We start from the raw sequence: 20253 nt of genomic DNA on the forward strand, positions 1-20253 counted from the left end.
AACAGTAGGGGCAGGCAAGGGTAATGGGATTAGTCAGATCTGGGATCAGTCACTTGGGATTCCTTTAACAAAAACTGTGTTGAAAGAAAGTTAAGGTGGCAAATGAAGCACTGGAAAGCTAAAGCAATGCGAGCACTGAGGCAGCCTAGGGGTGGAGGAGCAGCAGATCCTGCACCCACCAGCCCCACGCTATTCGGAAGGGGCAACACCCCCTCCCTTCCCCTCCACTCCGAACTACCCCGTCTAAACACACCCGCTGGGGGAAGGAGAGGAGAGGAGGGCGCCTCCAGCCCCCTCCCCCATCCTTTTGCCCCACGCGGCTCCGCACCACTTCAACCCCCAAGGCCAGAGCTCGAGCCCCTCCCCCCCATTTCGCAGGGCAGGAAGCCACCACCCACGAAGCTTCCCCTCAGTCAAAAGCCCCCTGCGCCGCTCGGCCGATGACGCCACTGACGACGAGCAGCCGGGAGGACCAATAGCAACAGCAAGGTCGGTCGGAGCCGGCCAATAGGGTGAGCCGCGGTGGGCGTGGACTGGCCGGCTCCGCAAAGAACGTTTTTTCGGGTCGCGCCGTTGCGAACGATGGGGGAGCGTTTCCTGCGCGCGGGCAGCTCGGCGCGCGGGTGGCGGCGACGGGGGCTGGAGACGGGGGCAGCAGGGCACTTACCCTTCGCGGCCATAGCGCTGCGGGGGGTGTCCGGGGCGGGCGGGCGGCGCGCAGGCAGGTGTGGCCGGAATGTGGCGTTGGAAACGGAAGCGGCTTCGCCGACGTGAGCAACAAACTGTTTTGAATCCGCGCGGCTGCGCAGTGGGCACGGGGGCGCGTCCGGCAAACGGCGTCCCGCCCGGGAGCGGCCCCAGGTCCTACGCCCTGCCGGTGGGGAGGGGAAGCCCCGCCCGCGGGTAGCTTCTGGAGCCCCGGTACCCACCCCCAGCCTCCCCGGGGCGAGGGGCTGGGACCGTCACAGTCTGCCCCGGGGTGCGCGTCTCGGGCCTTACCCCTGGCTGCCGGGGCGCCGGGCATGGAGGCTGCGCGGCGAGGCGGGCGCCCGGGGGGGCAGCAGGCGCGGGGCTGCCGCCCTGAGGGGGCCGGAGAGACGAGGTGGGCTGGGGAAACTATCTCGCCGGGGACTAACGGCTGTCGGCGCGAGACGGCCGTTTCCTGGCCTGAGCTGTGTTGCTCGAGAGCAGCTGGGCCCGCCCGCGTTCCTGCCCCTCGCCCAGCGGCCTGCGCGGCTACCCCACCGCTGCTCACAGCCCGCGGGAGACTGACCCCCCCCCCACACACACACACACAAAAGCGCCCGGGGTGGCTGTGGCCCTGCCAGTCGCTGCATTTAATGTAGGGAAAGGGGCAGCGTGTCCTCGCTGAACCTCACTGGCCACGTGTGGGAACGGAAGCGAGACCCAAGGCGAGTGGAAATGACTGAGATGAGACTGGACAGGCACAGGTGGAGAAGAGCAAGAAGGGACTGGAATCACCGGCTGTTAAAAAGAGCGGAGACAGGAAGGGGTCTGAGCGACACTTCAAAGTTTAAAGCATGAAAATAGGCAAATTTAATGGAAGGCATTGACAAGAAAAATGCATTTCAATGACCAAGGGAAAGGACTTTTCCTACCATGATTAACAGAACACAGCATATCATGTTGTGGAACACTGACACCAAGGCATTCATTTTAACATTGTTATAAGAGTACAAAGGTCACTGGTTTAGTAGCTTTTCATACTTCACTTCCTTTTGGTGGCATGGCTTTTCGTCTTTAGAGCATAGACATACACTGTAATATGCCATCATTTCCAAGTCCTAGTTTGTGGGCCAAGCATTACATTTTTACAGTTAAATATTATAGGAATTTTGAGAGATGCAAGATGACTACTAGTTGTAAGAGTTTTAATTGACCCTGGAAATGTTTAATTGTACTTTAAGGACAACGAGCAGTCCTGTGGCACCTGAGAGACTAACAAATATATCATGAACTTTTGTGGGTAAAACATAATGAAGAGGGTTTTACCCATTAAAGTTTATGATATATGTTTTAGGGTGTAGCCGAGTTAGTCTGTACAGAAAAAAACAACAAATCATCTGGTATCTCTTTATAGACTTGACAAAACATGTAGATATCATAAGCTTTCGTGGGCACAGCACACTTCTTCAGATGATTGGAGGGTTTTTTTTGTGTTAGTCCAGTGGTCCCCAACACAGCATTTGTGTGCGTCCGCCAAGTGCTCGGGGCTGGCCTGGCCCCGGACATATGGCGCATGAGCTGTGCTGGAGCCGGCCTCAGGCACATGGCTCACGGTGAGCGCCGGCTCTGGGAGCGCGGCGAAGTGGCCGCCCATGGTCCAGGCACGCAGCGAATGGGGAGCGCTGGCCCCGGGTACGTGGCGAATGGGGAGTGCCAGCCCTGGGCACGTGGCTATGGGGGGGAGGGGCACCGTCCCTGGGCATGCGGCAAAGCGGCTGTCCGGGCGCGTGGTGCATGGGGAGCGCCGGCTCCTGGTGCATGCCAGCCCCAGGCATGTGGCTCATGAAGGTGTGGCATATGCACGGCCCCACCCCCTGGTGCATGAGTGGCCCCGCCCTCTGGTGCCCAGCAGGCAAACGGCCACGCCTCCTGGCGCCTGGCGATGTCAAATGGTTGGGGACCACTGAGTTAGTCTTTAAGGTGCCCAGGGTTGCCAGGTGTCTGGTTTGGAACCAGACAATCTAGTATTTGAGCTTTCTGTTTGGGAAACAAATTGAGAAAATATAAATGTTCCATATTTTCTAAATAAGATGTAATGTAGATTGTGATATAATGTCAAGTGTGTCCTATATTTTTGTTGAAACCAGCTGGCAACCCTAATAGGTGCCACAGGCCTGCTTGTTACTTTTAAAGTTACAGATTAACATGGCTACTCCTCTGAGATTAATTGTATTTTAGGTATGGATAGGGTCTTTTGTCAGTTTTTTTATTATGTTGGTAAATAGTGAAATTGCAGTAATGGGAGCCTTTGAAAACCTGTTGCAACTCTTGAGGTGTGACGTGTGTGGTTTTTGAGGAGATTTTTTTGTGGGGAGGCTGGACTATATGGAAATGTCTCCTTCACGTTTCAAATAAACCATGTAGATCACCTATTTTTTAATCAGTTCATATTTTTGCTTAATTTTTCAGATAGATGTTCTTAAGCTTACCGCAATTTTCATGTGCCTCACTTTCTCCCCTAAAGATTTAGCAAGTGTCAGAAAGATATCATCTAGGTGTAACATGATCGGAGAGGCACACTATTGCAGTAGCCTGCTCCTGAGCCACTTGAAGGGTATAAAATCATCCTTCTCTCTGTCTTTTAGATCTATTTCTATGTTACCAAATGACACTCCGGTCATCTGAAGAAGTGGGCTGTACCCACGAAAGCTCATGATACCATCTACATGTTTTGATAGTCTTTAAAGTGCTACCAGACTATTTGTTGTTTAAGTTTTTCCTAAATTATATGAACATCTCAGTATCCACACTGATGCTTTTATAACTATAATTTATGTTTTCAGACATCTGTTTCTCCCATTTAAGTATGAAACTCTATGCCGAAAGAATGCTAAATAAAACCAGACTGTTCACCTTTAGCCCCTTTATTCTAAGATTTTCCTTGTGCCAGAATCTATTAGATGCAAAAGCCTTTCTTAGGAATAGTTGTTTCTCAGGAACATTCAGCAGCCTTCCAGAATACTTTCCTGGTTCAAATGATGGAAATATAAAGAACTAACATCTTAAAATTGCTTCCTGGCCTATATTTCAAAATAGATTTCCATTATTATCTATCATTTCCTCCTTTGAGATTTACACAGAAGGCCGTTATGTAGGGATAACATATTAATGTATTGAAAATGATTCCCCCAAATGGAAGTGACTCCCCATAATTTGTTCCCCACAACTTAAAGTGTTTAGATTTATTATTAATTCTTCTTCTTATTATTAGTTAAGATTGTTAAATGTTTAGATTTATTATTATTATTGCCCCTTTAGAATATAATGTATTAGGTCATATAACTTAGAACTGTTAAGAATATAATCCTATGTAGCCAGAAACAGCCCCCCCTCTGTGCCCCAGGGCATGCTCAAGCTTGTGCAAGGGGCTGCTTGAAATTGACATTGCAGAGATACATTGTAACAATGCATTGTCAAGCCACTAACTCTGCTATGGGAGTCAAGCCCTGTAATTGACTAAGGGCATTGTTACATAATTAACGCCTGTTCTCTTTAAAACATTGTAACTTTACTCAGGGCACAGAGAATGTTTTAAGCAATACCACCCAGAAACTTTTGTAACTACAACTTTTATTATTATACAAAATACTGTATGAATGTATGAGAGAGTGCTTGGACGATGAATGAATGGTTCTAAGAGGTGCCAGCCTGAGAATACAGCAACAAAGGGCTGAAGAAGGTGTCAGGTGCCAGTGCAACCAAAAAGTGTCAAATGGAGAAAACCAAGTACTGGAGGTCCACCCGATGAGATCACTGACGAGCACCTGGCAGCCACCCTGAAGACATCAGCATGATGCAGCAATTTCCATAGACTGGCATGGGAAGAAATTCCTATAAGAACTGGACTAAAAAACTATGGAATCAGAGTCCAAGGTTCTGCTGCCAGCCTACCTGGAGCTTCAGATGCGCATCTGATCAGGACTTCGCTCCCCACTCCCATCACTTGTGTACAGAATACCTGGCCAGTATTCTGTCACAAGCAACTTCTAGGCTGGTAACTATAACAAATACACAGAACCTGAAAGAATGGATGAATGAATGTTTATATGTATAAGGGTTAAGTAGTTAAACAACGTTGTTTGCTTCTATCTTTTCTTTATTTTTTTTATATCTTTACAATAAATGTGGCTTTTTGCCTTATCCCCCTCATAAGATCCTGCTTGATTTTATTTGGTATAACATTTATGGATTCGTTTTCAGTAGGTAGCACAACTTGCTGATTACATATACTGCCTGGTTATCACATACTATGATATTTTTAATACAGTAGATGGAAGAACCCCAGACAACTAATGTCCTCTCCTACTTTCAAAGATGACATCCTGCTGTGAAGAGGAGGGACAGGTATGACTATTGCCTCTTGATGTTACTGCTTTACATAGCAGCTATCGGCAAACTTTTATTCTGCAAGCTTCTGCCAGCCTCTAAATTCCTGTCAAATTGAGATGTTGGAGCAGGTCTACACTGCAGATGTATCTTGGTATAGCTAACTACGTTGTTCAGGGGTGTGAAAAATCCATACCCCCCATAGCAAGTTATACTAACTTAATCCCGCACCCACATGCGGACAGCTCTATGACAGTTAGAGAGCTTCTGCCATTAACACAGTTACAATCTTTTGGGAAGATAGATTAACCATGTGGATGGGAGAAGCTGTCCTGTTGGACTAGGAGTATCTTCAGTTAAGCCAGTGGTCCCCAACCTTTTGAGGTTGTTGGGCGCCAGGGGGCATGGCCGTTTGCCCGCCGGGTGCCTGGGGGCGGGGACACTTGCGCGCCAGGGGGCAGGCCCCCCCTTGCCGCATACCCAGGGGTGGGGGTGGGCCCCCCTTGCCGCATACCCAGGGGTGGGCCCCCCCCCCCTATAGCCGCGTGCCCTGGGGCGGGGCCCCCTCCAAGGGCTGCGCGCCCGGGGCCGGCGCTCCCCCGCCGAGCGCCGCAGGGCCGGGGCCGGGGCCGGCGCTCCCCCCGCCGAGCGCCGCGCGCCCGGGGCCGGCGCTCCCCCCGCCGAGCGCTGCGCGCCCGGGGCCAGGGCCGGTGCTCCCCCCCGCCGCGTGCCCGGGGCTGGCGCTCCTCCTCGACCCCCCCCCCGCCGAGTGCCGCACGCCCGGCGCTCCCCCCGCCAAGCGCGCGCTCCCCCCGCAAGCGCCCGTGTGCCATGTGCCTGGAGCCAGACCAGCCCCGAGCACCTGGCGGGCGCATTGAAATGCCCCCGCGGGTGCCATGGCGCCTGCGGGCACCGTGTTGGGGACCACGGAGTTAAGCACTACAGCTGATAGTGTTTTAAGTGTAGACCTGCTGTCAGTGGCAGCCTCTTGCCAGCAGGGGCAGTTCTGATGCTTCACTAAGGCATCTGATTTTGCAGTAAGACTCTCTTTTGAAATTAGCTCTCCCTGGGTTCCCCCTTTCCCTTCCTGCTAGCTTGCGAGTCTGAGAGGTAGGAGTAATGCAAGTCTTGTGTGGCTTTGGGAGCTGAGCCTGCTACAGAGACCCTTTGGAAGGCAGTTGGAAAATGGTTTTGGAGAGAGTTCTTTGGAGTTTAGCATGTGGGTATCAGTACAGAGAAGGAACCGATACAGAAAGACCTTGGAAGAGGGAGGCAGAGACTAAATGAGGAACTGGAAAGGTGAAGCAGAGCCTCATGAGGTGGGGAGAGCAGTTAAGTGTCAGAGAAAAGAGTTAGGGGGCTTTGCTTGACAGAAAGGGAGAATGTTAAGGGGATAGAGAGAAGACAGAAGTGGTGGGAAAAAGATTGGAATGGGGAGGCTATTACTGATGTACATTTTCTATAGTCAAATGGAGCAGATGGATGTTGAAAGAAGCAGAGAATTGCAGAGATGCAATTAGAAGGCAGATACCTGGGGAGGGAGGAAATATTAGGATGATTTTAGTACAGGTGTGACTATTTCTAAATGCTTTAAGTCTGGAAAGGGTTATGGGCATCTAGACTGACCTGTTGCATAATACAGGACAGAATTTAATCAAATAATACAATTTATGGGCTTGATAAATGAATTTGAGCTACAGCATATTTTTTTTTAAATATGTTCAATATTTATTTAAAGACTCTGGGTATATCTACAGTGCCTTCCTCTTTCGAGAGAGGAATGCAAATGCAAAGGAAAGAAATTGCAAATGAAGTGTGGATTTGAATTTTCTGCACAATCAAATTTGCATAATCGCATCCGGATGCACCTTCAAAATACCCTATTTTGAAAAAAGAAATGCTGTCTAGATGTGGTTATTTTGAAAGAAAACCCTTCTTTCGAAATTACCCTTACTCCTTATAAAATGAGGTTTAAGGGTAATTTCGAAAGAAGGATTTTCTTTCAAAATAACCACATCTAGACAGCGGGTTTTTTTTTCAAAATAGAGTATTTCGAAATAGTGCCAGGATGCAATTATGCAAATGAAGTGTGGGAAATTCAAATCTGTGCTTCATTTGCAATTTAATTCCTCTGCATTTGCATTCCTTTCTTGAAAGAGGAATGCAGTGTAGACATACCATAAGTGACAGAGAAGCCACTATATCCCTCAGTAAGTTGTTGCAATGGCTAATTATCTTCACAAAAATTGTGGAGGAGAAAGAGGGGAAGGTTTGAAGGGGAAAAGTATGCAGGCGAGGGAGATGAGTGGGATGAAGTTAGGTGGGAATTATTAGGGGCCTTGTAATGAAGGGATTATGCAAATAGGTAATGTATGTGAAAGGTGAGTCACTGTCACAAAAATGTTGAAAAATCCCTATCTACAAAGCATTTGTGCCGTTGGATCAGATCTTTCACAAGACTTTTCCTATACTAAATTAGTTGGCCCTTATCAAACCGTTGTTGGACACAAATCAAATAGGATTTATCCACTATACCTGGTTCTAAAATTTCTTGCTCAAATTCCAGAGTTTGGTACTCTTTATTTTTGGGCTGGTGCAGGTATTGCTGTGTGTATTTCAAATTACAATAAAGTAGGTTCTGTACTGACTACAACTATACTTTGGGCTTCAAAGCCTAAACAATGTAATGAATACTTAGACACAGTATTGTGCTTGCAGATAAGGAAAATATGAGAAATTACGCCATATGCTATATTTACATTACCAGATATTTTGATAATTCAATCAGCTGTTTTGTGGAGTGAAATACACATCATAGAATAGCAGTGTTTTAGTAGGATGAGCCAGTAGGAATCAGCATCTACACTAGATTAGCTTGTAAGGCCTAATCCATCTCTCTGATTTTGGTGGGATTTGGCTCAGTTCCCGATAGCGCACACTTAAGTTACATTTTTTTTTTAATTCAAAGAGAGGAGAAAAGAGACAGAGGAAAGGGATAAAGGATTCAGTTTGAGGTTCCAAGATTACCAAATGGTCATAGGCCCCATAATTAGTCCTTAAGGGACCATTTAAAAAGCTCATCAGCATCACCCCTAACATTCCTTATATGTTGTCTGTTCCATAATAAGCTGGCAAAACTATACTATCTGCCTAATTCTTTTTCTCACTAGAAGTTTAGTTCCGATTCTCATAACTCACACTTACTGCTTCTTATATAATTTGATAACACAGGTGAGCAGTCTAATATTCCCCTGTTCAGAATAAAATCAACGTATTGGAAGAGCATTAATAGAAAGCGAGGCTTCTTTGCTCGCACAAAAGTATTTTTTTAAATTACAAATGTTAAAAAGTGTATTTTAATTTAGCATCTTCCAACTAGGGATGTATAGGGTAAATCAGTTAAACAATTACCCCTTAAGCATTGCCTTACCAGCATGCTTACTGAGGTAACCAGTTAACCAGTGCCCAGCCTGGCAGGAGCGACCCCCCACCTGCAGCTGAATAATTTACCATTTGTTCAGGGTGTGAAGTTACTGCAGCTCTTTTTCAGTTATAAAAGGAGAAAATCCTTCCCCCTCCTTTCTTCTTCCCTTTCCTAAACTTGAGGAATCACCCCAGAAACTATTCTTGCCTCAGGAAGTCAGTGGTGTGGGTGCAGTAGTAAGCTAGCAGGGCTAGTTTCTGGACTTACCTTAGAAACCACTGAATTAGAAAATGGAATAGCAGCACTAGTAGAAGAACCAGTGGAGTGTTAGTTGGTCATTCCTTATTTAGAAGTTTCAGGGGGTAGCTGAGTTAGTCTGTACAGGATGAACTTTAAAAAATAACAAATAGTCTGGTAGCACTTTATAGACTAACAAAACATGTAGATGGTATTGTGAGCTTTCGTGGGCACAGGCCATGCTACTGCACCATTTTTTTTAGTTTATTCCTTATTTAGTTCTCCTATAAAAAGATCTGTCACCCCAACAGTTGTCATTTTATTTCTTAATATCTAAAAATAAGGAAACTTCACTAATATTTCAAATTGGTTCACCAGCTGAATAAAACAAATGTTTTGTAAGTTCAATCTTACTTGGATACTACTTCAAGACCACATTTGTAAGGGAAATTTTCATTCAGATGACTAGAATTTTAAATAAACTGGCTGAATTCCCTCATTTTTTCCATATGTTGTAGGTATCATTATTAGATTGTATTCTATATTTCAATACTTCTGCCATATGCATCTTTTTATTTTACTTATCCATGCAGAGTATCACAAAACCATCCATAAATTTAGACTAAACATTATTCTCTTGACACAGTTCAGAAAGGTTGATCATTTCCACCATTTCATCCACGAAAATATATATATATATAGTTTTTAAAATGCAAGGACTGTCATTGCATTAAATCGAGTGGGATGGACTTTGTCCTCTCCACCTTATGAGTCTCAAGAAGGTCTGATTGCAACTTCCTCCACCATAATCACTGCATTTAAATGCCAGCAAAATTTATGCTTTGAATTTTATTTTAAATATTCTGCTGGTTGATTACCACTTGCATTTCGGAATGATATTTAGTCCCGAGTTTGAATTTTCATTGCAACTGCAATTTTGTTTTAGGTCTTCCAAACAAGCAATCTTGCCATCATTTTTTTGTTTCCCTCCTCCATCCCCAAGCAGTGAACTAAGGCAAATCCAGCACTCTGTATACCGCATTTGCCTCAGTCCCTCAGACAAACATTTGCAAGATCTCAATCGAGCCTTCTTAAAACTACAATATTCACCTGGAGAAGTGAAGAAACAGATTGATAAAGCCAGGTGGGTACCAAGAAGTCACCTACTACAGGACAGACCCAACAAAGAAAGCAACAGAAAACCTCTAGTCAACTTACAGCCCCCAGCTAAAACCTCCCACCACTTCATCAAGGATCTACATGAAACCAATCATAGATGATGATCCCTCACTCTCAGATCTTGGGAGGCAGGCCAGCCCTTGCTTATAGACAGCACCCGAACCTGAGGCAGATACTCCCCACTAGTGTCACATTCCACAACAGAAATACTGGAACCAAAGCCTGCAACACAGGTACCAATCCCTGCAACAAACCCCATTGCCAATTCTGTCCACACATCTACCCTAGTGACACCATCACAGGATCTAACCACATCAGCTATACCATCAAAGGCTTATTCACGTGCACATCTACTAATGCAATATATGCCATCATATGTCAACAATGCCCCTCTGCCCAGTACAGGCAGTCCCCGGGTTACATACAATATAGGGACTGTAGACTTGTTCTTAAGTTGAATTTGTATGTAAGTCGGAACTGGCGTCCAGATTCAGCCGCTGTTGAAACTGACCAGCAGCTGACTACAGGAAGCCCGAGGCAGAGCTGCTCTGCCCCAGGCTTCCTGGAATCAGCCGCTGGTCAGTTTCAACAGCGGCTGACTTGGGGACACCTGGGGCAGAGCAGCTGGGGTGCTGCCGGGTTGGTCCAGTAGTGCTGAGGAGCGGTGCTGCGGGACTAACCCGGCAGCGCCCTAGCTGCTCTACCCAAGGCGTAGGCGAGAAAAACCTGGTCTGCTGGGGGGGGGGGGGGAGGCGTACTAGCTGCGCCCCCCCCAGCAGACCAGGGAGACGCGGAGAGGCTTTTCTCACCGCGAAGGACGCGGGCGGCGGGACCGCCCAGACGCACCGCTGTCCCGCCGCCCGCGTCCTCCGCGGCGAGAAAAGCCCCGTTCGTATGTAGGGATCCGACGTAAGTCGGAGCCACATAACTCGAGGACTGCCTGTACATCAGACAAACTGCAAAAGAATAAATGCAAACAAATCAGACATTAAGATTGGCAACATCCAAAAGCCAGTGGATGAGCACTTTAACCTGCCTAGGCACACAATTTTGGACTTTCAAGTTGCCATTCTTAGACAGAGAAACTTCAAAAACAGACCGAGGAGAGAAACTGTTGAGCTGGAATTCATATGTGAATTTGACACCCTGAACCAAGGTCTAAAACACATGAGCTGCGTCTAGACTGGCAAGTTTTTCCGCAAAAGCAGCGGAAAAACTTGCCAGCTGTTTACACTGGCTGCCTGAATTTGCACAAGAACACTGACGATCTAATGCAAAATTGTCAGTATTCTTGCAGAAATATTATGATGCTCCCGCTCGGGAAAAAGCCCTCTTGCACAAATGCTTTTGCGCAAGAGGGCCAGTTTAGACAGCTAAAAACTGTTATGCGCAAAAAAGCCCCGATGGCGAAAATGGCAATCGGGGCTTTCTTGTGCAAAACCACGTCTAGATTGGTATGGACGCTTTTCTGCAAAAAGTGCTTTTGCGCCAAAGCGTCCATGCCAATCTAGACGCTCTTTTCCGCAAATGCTTTTAACGGAAAAACTTTTCCATTAAAAGCATTTGCGGAAAATCATGCCAGTCTAGACATAGCCCTGGAGTGGTTTTCACATTACAGAAGGTAATTTCCCATTCAGGTACTCGGGCCTTCTCACCGCTGTTGGAGATGAGCCACATCCATTCTAATATAATTAGTACTGATGTCACAGTCCCATCTCTGTATCATTTTTCTTTTGTCTTTTCTTTTTTTCTTTTCAGCATTTGAGGAAGTGAGTTGTAGCTCACAGTTTATGCTCAAATATCCTAATAAATTCATTAGTCTTTGAAGTGCCACAGACTCCTTGTTGATTTTGCTGAAACAGACTAACACGGCTACCTCTCTGAACCCTTTAAAAACCCTCTTAAAGTCAATGGCAGTTTTGTCTGGATCAGGATGATAGGATTTTGTCCTCTAGGAACTAAAAATTAAAATTCAAGGAGAAAAAATAATAGACTGTATGAAACGTGTATTGTACTTAGTAACTTATCTTTTTAAACGGCTACATTTGCAGGCAATTGATCACAAACAGCATTTCATTGCAGTACAATAAAGAGAATGTGTGGTTTAATTGCAGTCACGTTTATTTGCAGTTTCTATACACACTTTCTAGGTAATCAAACTTTTTGGGCACATTTTTGAGAGGGGTTCACAATGAAACTCACTGATTTTACTAAAAATAAATACAAGACTTAAAGTGTTGCACAGCTCTAAAATATACAAAGGCTTGGATTTAATGTAAACTTTGAAAACATTTTTACAAAAGAAACCATCTTTGCAACAATTTAAAAAGTTCATATTTACAAATATTACAAAAATACAAAATGGATGCAAGTCCATAAACCATTGTCTTTTCTGCCAGCATGAACTGGTGCTAGTACCAAAATAGTTACACTGTAACCTTCTTAATTTTTTTAAGTTTTTAAGTCATAACCTACAGTATTTCTCTAAATCTGCCACCATTGCAGCAAATGCACTCAATCACTGACCTTTGGCAAAAGCAAACATTTGCTTTCTTTGCTACAACTATTCCATGTCCTCTATGCTTCCACAAAACAAAAAAAGAAAAAATAGTTATTGTTCAGACACAAACAGCTGCATAATTCCCCAAAACCATTTCCATAACATCAGTGCAAACAGAACTATAGATTGGAATGATAGTTCACACCTAGTGTAGCATTGTACCCTGTTAGAAGATATGTTATTTTTGTTCTAAAGCTTGTCTTGAGTATTTAAGAGATATACCCCACTAAAGGAGTTACTTTTCATTTTTTTTCTGCTCCCACACTTGTGATTGTGAATTATTTTTCTCGTAGTGGATTTACAATCCAGCTTCATTTGGGTTTAAATCTGTTAAATAGAAAATAGAAAAACTCTGTCATAGATTTTAGATTAAACAAAATAAGTAAAACTATATTTGATGTGATAGTTCTGTGAGCATTACATACAGAGGGTATATTACTGCCTCATAATTTATCTTTATTCTATATCTATATATATATGATATCACTATTAAATTAAATGCTTAGTTTGTTAATAAGTGATATCAACTTATTAAAGTCAACTCAGCTGTTTTCCATATAAATTTTAGAATGACTTTTTAAAGCACATATATCATCTCTAAGGATATTATAAAAGGGCTGCTAATATATATTTTAAGGTAAATGACCTAAGATGACTGAATAAGATTGTTCTGTTTGATTCATCGACTTCATTTAATCATGTTTTTCAAAGAAAGTATTTTGAGATGTTGAACATGTCCTGGTTAAAAACCTACTAATTCATACATTTCATCTGCTTTACACTCGGGTTTTCATAACTAGTCTGTTAACACAAGCAATGAGGCTTATTTCCAAAACCTTAACCTACTTATTTCATTAAACACCTCCAGGTTTTCCTAATGTTTTAAACCATTTTGCTCATTTAATTCTCGCCTCCGCAACACACATACCCACATGCACACACTGACCATAACCCACGTACTGTATGCTATCTCACTGCATAGAAGGGTGGTAAGAAACTCTGAATTATATTTTTTGTGGTGTACACTAAATAAAATAGGACATGTTCTAGTGGGAAATAACATTCTATTTTTGTTGTCATTCTAGTTTATTCAATCATTCCAATTTTAAATAGAACTTTTCTATTTAAAACACGATTTACCTTATTAAAAAAAAAAAACTCTGCCTGATGCATTGTACAGGATGAGCCTCCCAAATCCTCTTGTCTGGCAACAGCTGTGGTCTGGCAGAGCCACAGAAGTTGCTGGACCAAGGAGATCTGCAGGTCAGGAGCTAGCTGTGAGAACGCGCAGTGGCTGGGCCAGGCAGCAGAGCTCCAGCCAGGCTAGGGAACCCCCAGCGGCAGCAGGGCCAGGTGGCGGCCAGGTGCTCCCAGGCCACGGAACCCCAGGGAACCCCTGGCAGAAGCAGGACTGGTAGGTGGGTGGCCCCAGTGGCAGCGGGGCCAGGTGGCCCAGGAGCCCCGGCCAGGGAATCTAGGGAATCTCCAGTAACAGCAGGGCTGGGGTGGCTGGATGGTCCAGCAAGGGAACCTCCGGTGGGAGCGGGGCTAGGTGGTGGTGGGGGAGCCTTGGCTGTGGAGTCCAGGGAATCCTCAGTGGCAGTGGGGCCAGTAGCAGTCAGGCGGTCCCAGCCAGAATTCTGGGGAACTCTGGCAGCAGCCTGTGGGCAGTGGGGTGGGAGCCCAGCCTTGGGAGCTCCAAGGAAAGGAGCCTGAGATTAGGGCAGCCAGCAGGGGAACACTGACCTCTCCTGGTTGGGTAAACTCTGTGGTTCAGGAGCCCTCAGGTCTGGGGGAGCTGGACCAGAGAGGTCCAACTTGTATAAGTAAACCTAAGCCAATGAAACTAGTTTCACATATTCCACTTCCCTAACATTGTTTACTTATGCTTGAAGCCAGCTTTTGATTGATTTATTTAGTACCAAACTCCATTCTTTCTGTCATCCTACTCACTGTGTCCTACTGCAAATCACATTCCTTCCTAAAAGCTGTACTCTGCATTAAACCGTACCATGTTCAGAAGCATATTCTAGTGTAAGCAATACCAGTTGCTTAAATTTTGGACAAATAGGGCCTGATTCTCTACTTGGCTTAAGCCATGCTACACTGATGTAAAACTGGTGTAACAAAAGGGAATCAGGCCTATCATTTTAAACATTGATTTTATTTTGTTTAAATTAAAGGTATAAAACAACTTGTGGTTTGAGCTCACAGCTACAATTTCTTTCAGTTTTAAGTCAAGAAAATTCAAGTAACTTCAAGTAATTCAGCTTTTGTTTCCCTGCCTTCATTTTTATCAAAGCATTTACTCTGATTCATCTCCTTTCCCGCAACCCATCACATTCCCCCCACCCTGTTAATCATTTCTGATACACCCAGACAAAACTAAGCTGTATGTGGCTGGCATAATGAACCAGAGCATTCCCTATTTAACAATGAATATAAATAATGCGTATACACATTTATTTCCCAGTTTTTCACAGTGTCATTTCTGTAAATATTTAGGTAGCATGAATCTCATCAGCACAAAGAGAAAGCTTCACTGAAAACTCATTGCAAATATTTACTGATAAATCAGCGGTGCTTGTTGCATGCTTATAATTTATTTGTTTCTTTTAAGAATCAGAAACTAATCATGTTTAAAGATTATAGTTCTCAGGTTATGACTGTTATGTATCCCAATAGCCTAATAAGAATATGAAAATAAGTACTATTTCCTCATATCTATTCTCTCTAATGCAATCCATGTCAGAATAAAGGGCTAAGAGATGCTGTCAAATGTGACTGCTTGGGGCTTTGCATTAGAAATGATTTTGGTCTGTTAAAAGCATGCTTTCCATCCCTACCAATTACCACATTGCAACTCACAGCTGCACTTTACAATTTATTTGTTTTGAGCTAAATTTTGAAAGACAAATGGTTATTTTAAAATTAATTGGCTCTTAATTAGCCTTAATATTTCATTAATTATCATTGAGTTTTTTCATACAGTTAGAATTCAGATGTGAGGCTTTTTGATCACACTGAAAGTGGTATTGGTGGACATGTAAATATGATGTTTGATATGAAAATGGTATTCACAGAATACAGTTAGTACATTTTACTACTTTTGCCTTCTATAAACAAAGTTGTAATGCAGTAAATTATTTGTTACGTGTCCACTTTTTCTGATAATCCTATTTACAGATTTTTATCAAAAATATGGTATTTACATGTGTTTTGTTAATTTTTTCTAAATTTTGTTTCCGTTCATTTTAGCGTAGAAAAATACCAATCCTTAAGCACAAGTTCATGTTTTCCCTAGAGAAGCACTACAGTGAGAGGTTTTGTTTCTAAATGGGCAACTTAAAAAAGTTACTTTTTAATTCTGAGAAAATTAGATGATTTTGAAATCGATAGGGACAACATAAATGAGAGAACATTAAATGAAGCTAAAGGTAAACAGAAGAGTCATAGCATATATTTCTACTTTTTAGAAAATGTAATAGTTAGCTACAGCTCTACATTTCTGTTTTCCCAGCATTTTATAAACACAAACACTTGTAAGCATTTCTATTGCCCTGCAATTGTTTTGACTGCTACAGAGTTGGCCTGTTATAGTCACATCCTTTTAAAACCCCAGCAATTTCAGAGTTTACAAGTTTCACAGTCAACAGTGGGGCTCTCGAGCTTAGGCAGCTTATGTTGAACTCTGAGAAGACCGATCGTCATGAGGGCTGCCATCTGAATTTTCAGTTTCTCCTTCTGAGATAGCTTGCATTGGTGTATTGTACAGCCTACAGCGTACACTGTAACGGCTACTGCTGGCTGCAGGAGGTGCCCGGGAGCGCCCTACCCTTGAAGATGCAGATGTAGAAAAACTCTTGGAGGAAAAACCATCTGCATTAACTCTAGGGGAGCAAGGAGACAAGGGGGATAATGCTTCAGGAGTAGTTGATGCCTGGGAAGTCTCATCAGTGTTTTGAGGTGAATCCACAATTAGCTCATTGGAAGATTTGGGCAAAATAGGGCTCTTTAGTATCTCAGTGGCTGACATCCTATAGCTAGAATCTGATCGACTGCCCTTTTTAAGGAGCAGTAGCTTAAATTCCTCGTTAGATGTGTTGGACTTTTTGGCATTCCTGTAAATAAGACCTGGAGACCTCTGACTGCTTGTTGGGGCTCCTGTATTGCTGGCGGGTGGCACGCTGCTGGCAGGTGCTGTGCTGCTTGAAGGTGCCATGCTGCTAGCCGGTGCTGTACTGCTAGCCACAGATGAAGCTCTCAATCTATTTCTTACAGAAAGCTCCCCCGAATCTTTTCTCCCAAGTACTTTCCTTTTTGATCTGTTAAAATCAAAGGCACAAATGTTTGTATGGTTTTCACATGGAATAATACATAGCATTGCTACAGCTCTTTACAGCTTCATGGAAGTAGGCACCTATTAACTGATGAATCCACACCAAGTAATGTAGGTTAATAATAATAATTAAAAAACTTTGAACAGCATGTAAGAATTGTACGTACATTAGACACTATTTACAGAGAATAGCTCCTGTCCCACTCAACTCTGCTAGGTCCAGTCTATACAGTTTATCCATAATATGGTTTATACAAGTTTGGGGATAGTATTGACTAATGCAACAAAAGGTGACATTGTTTTGGCTCCCATTCTCTAGCAAGATCCATCAGATCGAATCCACTCTAGTGGCAGAAGAGTTAGTGACAATTTGTCCCTGCTTCTGAATATTGATATATATGTCTTAGGTTTAAACTATTAGTTTTAATCCATTGTAGCTGATATTAGAAAACTTCAATTGTACTTTAGTTGTGATGGAAAATTTTAATTATCAAAAAAATTCTATTTCTGAAATGTTGGCTTCTCTTAGGTGTCAATATCATAGCAATTCATAAGAACAGAGCCAGTAGGCAGAAGGCAGAGATGATTGTGAGTATTTTGTTCAGGAGATATGCATGTTAACAACAACAATGAATGGCTGTAATTGTATTTGTAAATTGTCTTATTCATTCCATAAAAATATTCAAACTGTTGAACAGCAACACAATACCATATTATAATGAAACAACCTTTAAAATTCCTTTTCAAATATTAACCAAAAAAGTGACTATTAGCTCAGATAGAAAGAAGGAGAATAAAGATCCCAAATAAAGAGCCAAAAATTGTTATGTAGTTGTCATCCAGACATACATTTTTTCTGGAAAGTTTGGTAAAAATCAAAGTTTTAAGATTATGGTGGTTTGAAAAAGCTAGTTTACTTTGAAAATAATTCCTTGTCTTTTTGACCTATCATATGTAAAGCAATATTTATAAACTGATGTTCTTCTGACAACCTATTTCTGAGTTAGAGGGGAAATGAGACAGTGCAAGAGTTTAGGAGGATATACAGAGAAAGGGAAGAGGAATTGGGAGAGACATGCAATGGGTTAGGGCTCTTTGGAGCTGCGATGGATAAGGAGGAGTGCTGGCCTTTTTTGAACATCCCAGTATTCAGTAACCAAAGGGTTAAACTCAAGTAGCTAGAAGTTGTTGGCAGGGAGCCAGGAAAGCCAATGGGGGAAGATGTTGAAATTTGAAATGAAAGGAATACCTGCTTGCTTTTCTTCTTTGTGTGAGTTTTAAGCCAGGTGTTGGGGGGCACAGGGACAAGGTAAACTGAACCAGGCAGAACTACATACCTACAAAGAATACTGGGCATGGAAATGGACTGGACCTTGAAGCATGGATCAGTGAGTAGACAGGGAATGGAATGTCTATTTAGACGCTATCAGATTATTTTCTTTGTTTTGTTGTTTGGTTAATCTTCTCTCTGACAAGTCCTTGTTCCCCCCTCCCCCATTCACATTGTACTTAAGGTGTATCCTAGGGATGAAATTTCTCTGTGTTTTTAAATTGTTCATTTCTCAATTACTTTAAAACACCTAACAACCAAGTATGCTTTATCATAGAATAGTAGAACTGGAAGGGACTTAGAGAGGTCATCAAGTCCAGTCCTCTGCCCACATGGAAGAACCAAGCACTGTCAAGAACATCCCTGATAGATGTCTATCCAGCCTGCACTTTAATATATTCAGTGATGGAGCTTCCACAACCTCCCTAGGCAATTTATTCCAGTGTTTAACCACCCTGACAGGAAGTTTTTCCTAATGTCCAACCTAAACCTCCCTTGCTGCAATTTAAGCCCATTGCTTTTTGTCCTATTATCAGAAGTCAAGGAGTACAATTTTTCTCCCTCCTCTTTGTAACACCGCTTTAGATACTGGAAAACCACTATTATGTCCCCTCTCAGTCTTCTCTTTTCTAAACTAAACAAGCCCAGTTCTTTCAGTCTTCCCTTACAGGTCATGTTTTCTAGACCTTTAATCATTTTTGTTACTCTTCTCTGGAGCTTCTCCAATTTCTCCACATCTTTCTTATAATGTGGTGCCCAGAACTGCACACAATACTTGAGGGCTGTGTCTACATTGGCACCCTTTTCCAGAAAAGGGTGCCAATGTAGACACAGCCCAACTGAGGCCCAATCAGCACAGAGTAGAGTGGAAGAATGACTTCTCATGTCTTGCTCACAACATTCCTGTTAATGCAGCCTAGAATCATTTTTGCTTTTTTTGCAATAGTGTTACACTGTTGACTCATGTTTAACTTGTGGGTCCACTATGACCCCTAAATCCCTTTTGGCAGTACTCCTTCCTAGACAATCACTTCCTATTCTGTGTGTGTGAAACTGAATGTTCCTTCCTAAGTGGAGTACTTTGCATTTGTCCTTACATCATACTAGTTATCACAGACCATTTCTCGAGTTTCTCCAGATCATTTTGAATTTTGACCCTATCTCCAAAGCACTTGCAACCCTTCCCAGCTTGGTATCATCTGCAAACTTAATAATCGTACTCTCTATATGTCATCATCTAAATCATTGATGAAGCTACTGAACAGAACTGGTCCCAAAACAGACCCCTGTGGAGCCCCACTTGTTATGCTGTTCCAGCATGATTGTGAACCATTGATAACTACTCTTTGAGAACAGATATCCAGACAGTTATGCACCCACCTTATAGTAGCCCCATCTGGGTTGTATTTCCCTAGTTTATTGATAAGATGATATCAAGTATATCTTTGTGTTTTGTTAATAAAATCACCTTTTTTAAAGGTGATGATTTGATTCTTGTGTCCTGGAGGGTAATAGTAGGTCTGTGTATGCATGCCTAAAACAGAGGTCAGCTATAAGAGATTGCAATGGTTTTTTTTTTTTCATCTCTTTTTAAGCTTGGGATACCCCTCTGGAAGAAGTTCCAAGTGCTTCTTCCTGGGTTTAAGAAAAGGTTTTTTTGCTTAGTAGTGGTAGCATAGGTGGCTGACCTATGCTTCACTCAGAGTACCAGGGTTAAAGAAGAAGAAGATGGTAGCTACCTCTCAAGGCCAGGGAATCTGTGACCTTCGGGAACTTTTAAGCAGAAGCCTATAGAGGCAAGGTCTCTTGCGGCCCCCACCTCCTGCACTCAGAGGGTGTGTCTAGACTACTGAGTTTTGTCGACAAAAGTGGACTTTTGTCGACAAAATTATACCTGCGTCTACACTACCGCTGAGTTCTGTCAACATAACGTCGACAGAACTCAGCAGTTTTGTCGACGCTGGTAAACCTCATTTTACGAGGCATAACACCTTCTGTCGACAGAGTTCTGTCGACAGAAGGTGTTATTGCCTGTAGGGTTGCGTCTAGACTACAGGGTTTTGTCGACAAAGCAGCTTGCTTTGTTGACAGAACTGAATGTGTCTAGAAGC

General features: G+C 43.3%; 2 protein-coding genes across 5 annotated transcripts in view; both read right to left on the bottom strand.

The window, feature by feature from the left end:
* Positions 1-1775, bottom strand: part of BEND2 (BEN domain containing 2) — a 49772-nt gene extending 47997 nt beyond the window's left edge. Inside the window, exon 1 of the mRNA XM_075914011.1 lies at positions 668-1775. Within this exon, the coding sequence (XP_075770126.1) occupies positions 668-680 (13 nt within the window). The 5' untranslated portion in view covers positions 681-1775. The remainder of the gene's footprint in view (positions 1-667) is intronic.
* A 10238-nt stretch (positions 1776-12013) lies between these two features.
* The window catches only part of NHS (NHS actin remodeling regulator), a 373181-nt gene continuing 364941 nt past the window's right edge, over positions 12014-20253 (bottom strand). For all 4 annotated transcript variants that reach the window (XM_075914054.1, XM_075914037.1, XM_075914029.1 and 1 more), the window contains one exon: positions 12014-16798. In XM_075914054.1, coding sequence (XP_075770169.1) covers positions 16153-16798 — 646 coding nt within the window. In that variant the 3' untranslated portion in view covers positions 12014-16152. The remainder of the gene's footprint in view (positions 16799-20253) is intronic.

Source organism: Pelodiscus sinensis, chromosome 1 (genome assembly GCF_049634645.1).
Source record: "Pelodiscus sinensis isolate JC-2024 chromosome 1, ASM4963464v1, whole genome shotgun sequence".
Classification (NCBI taxonomy): Eukaryota; Metazoa; Chordata; order Testudines; family Trionychidae; genus Pelodiscus; species Pelodiscus sinensis.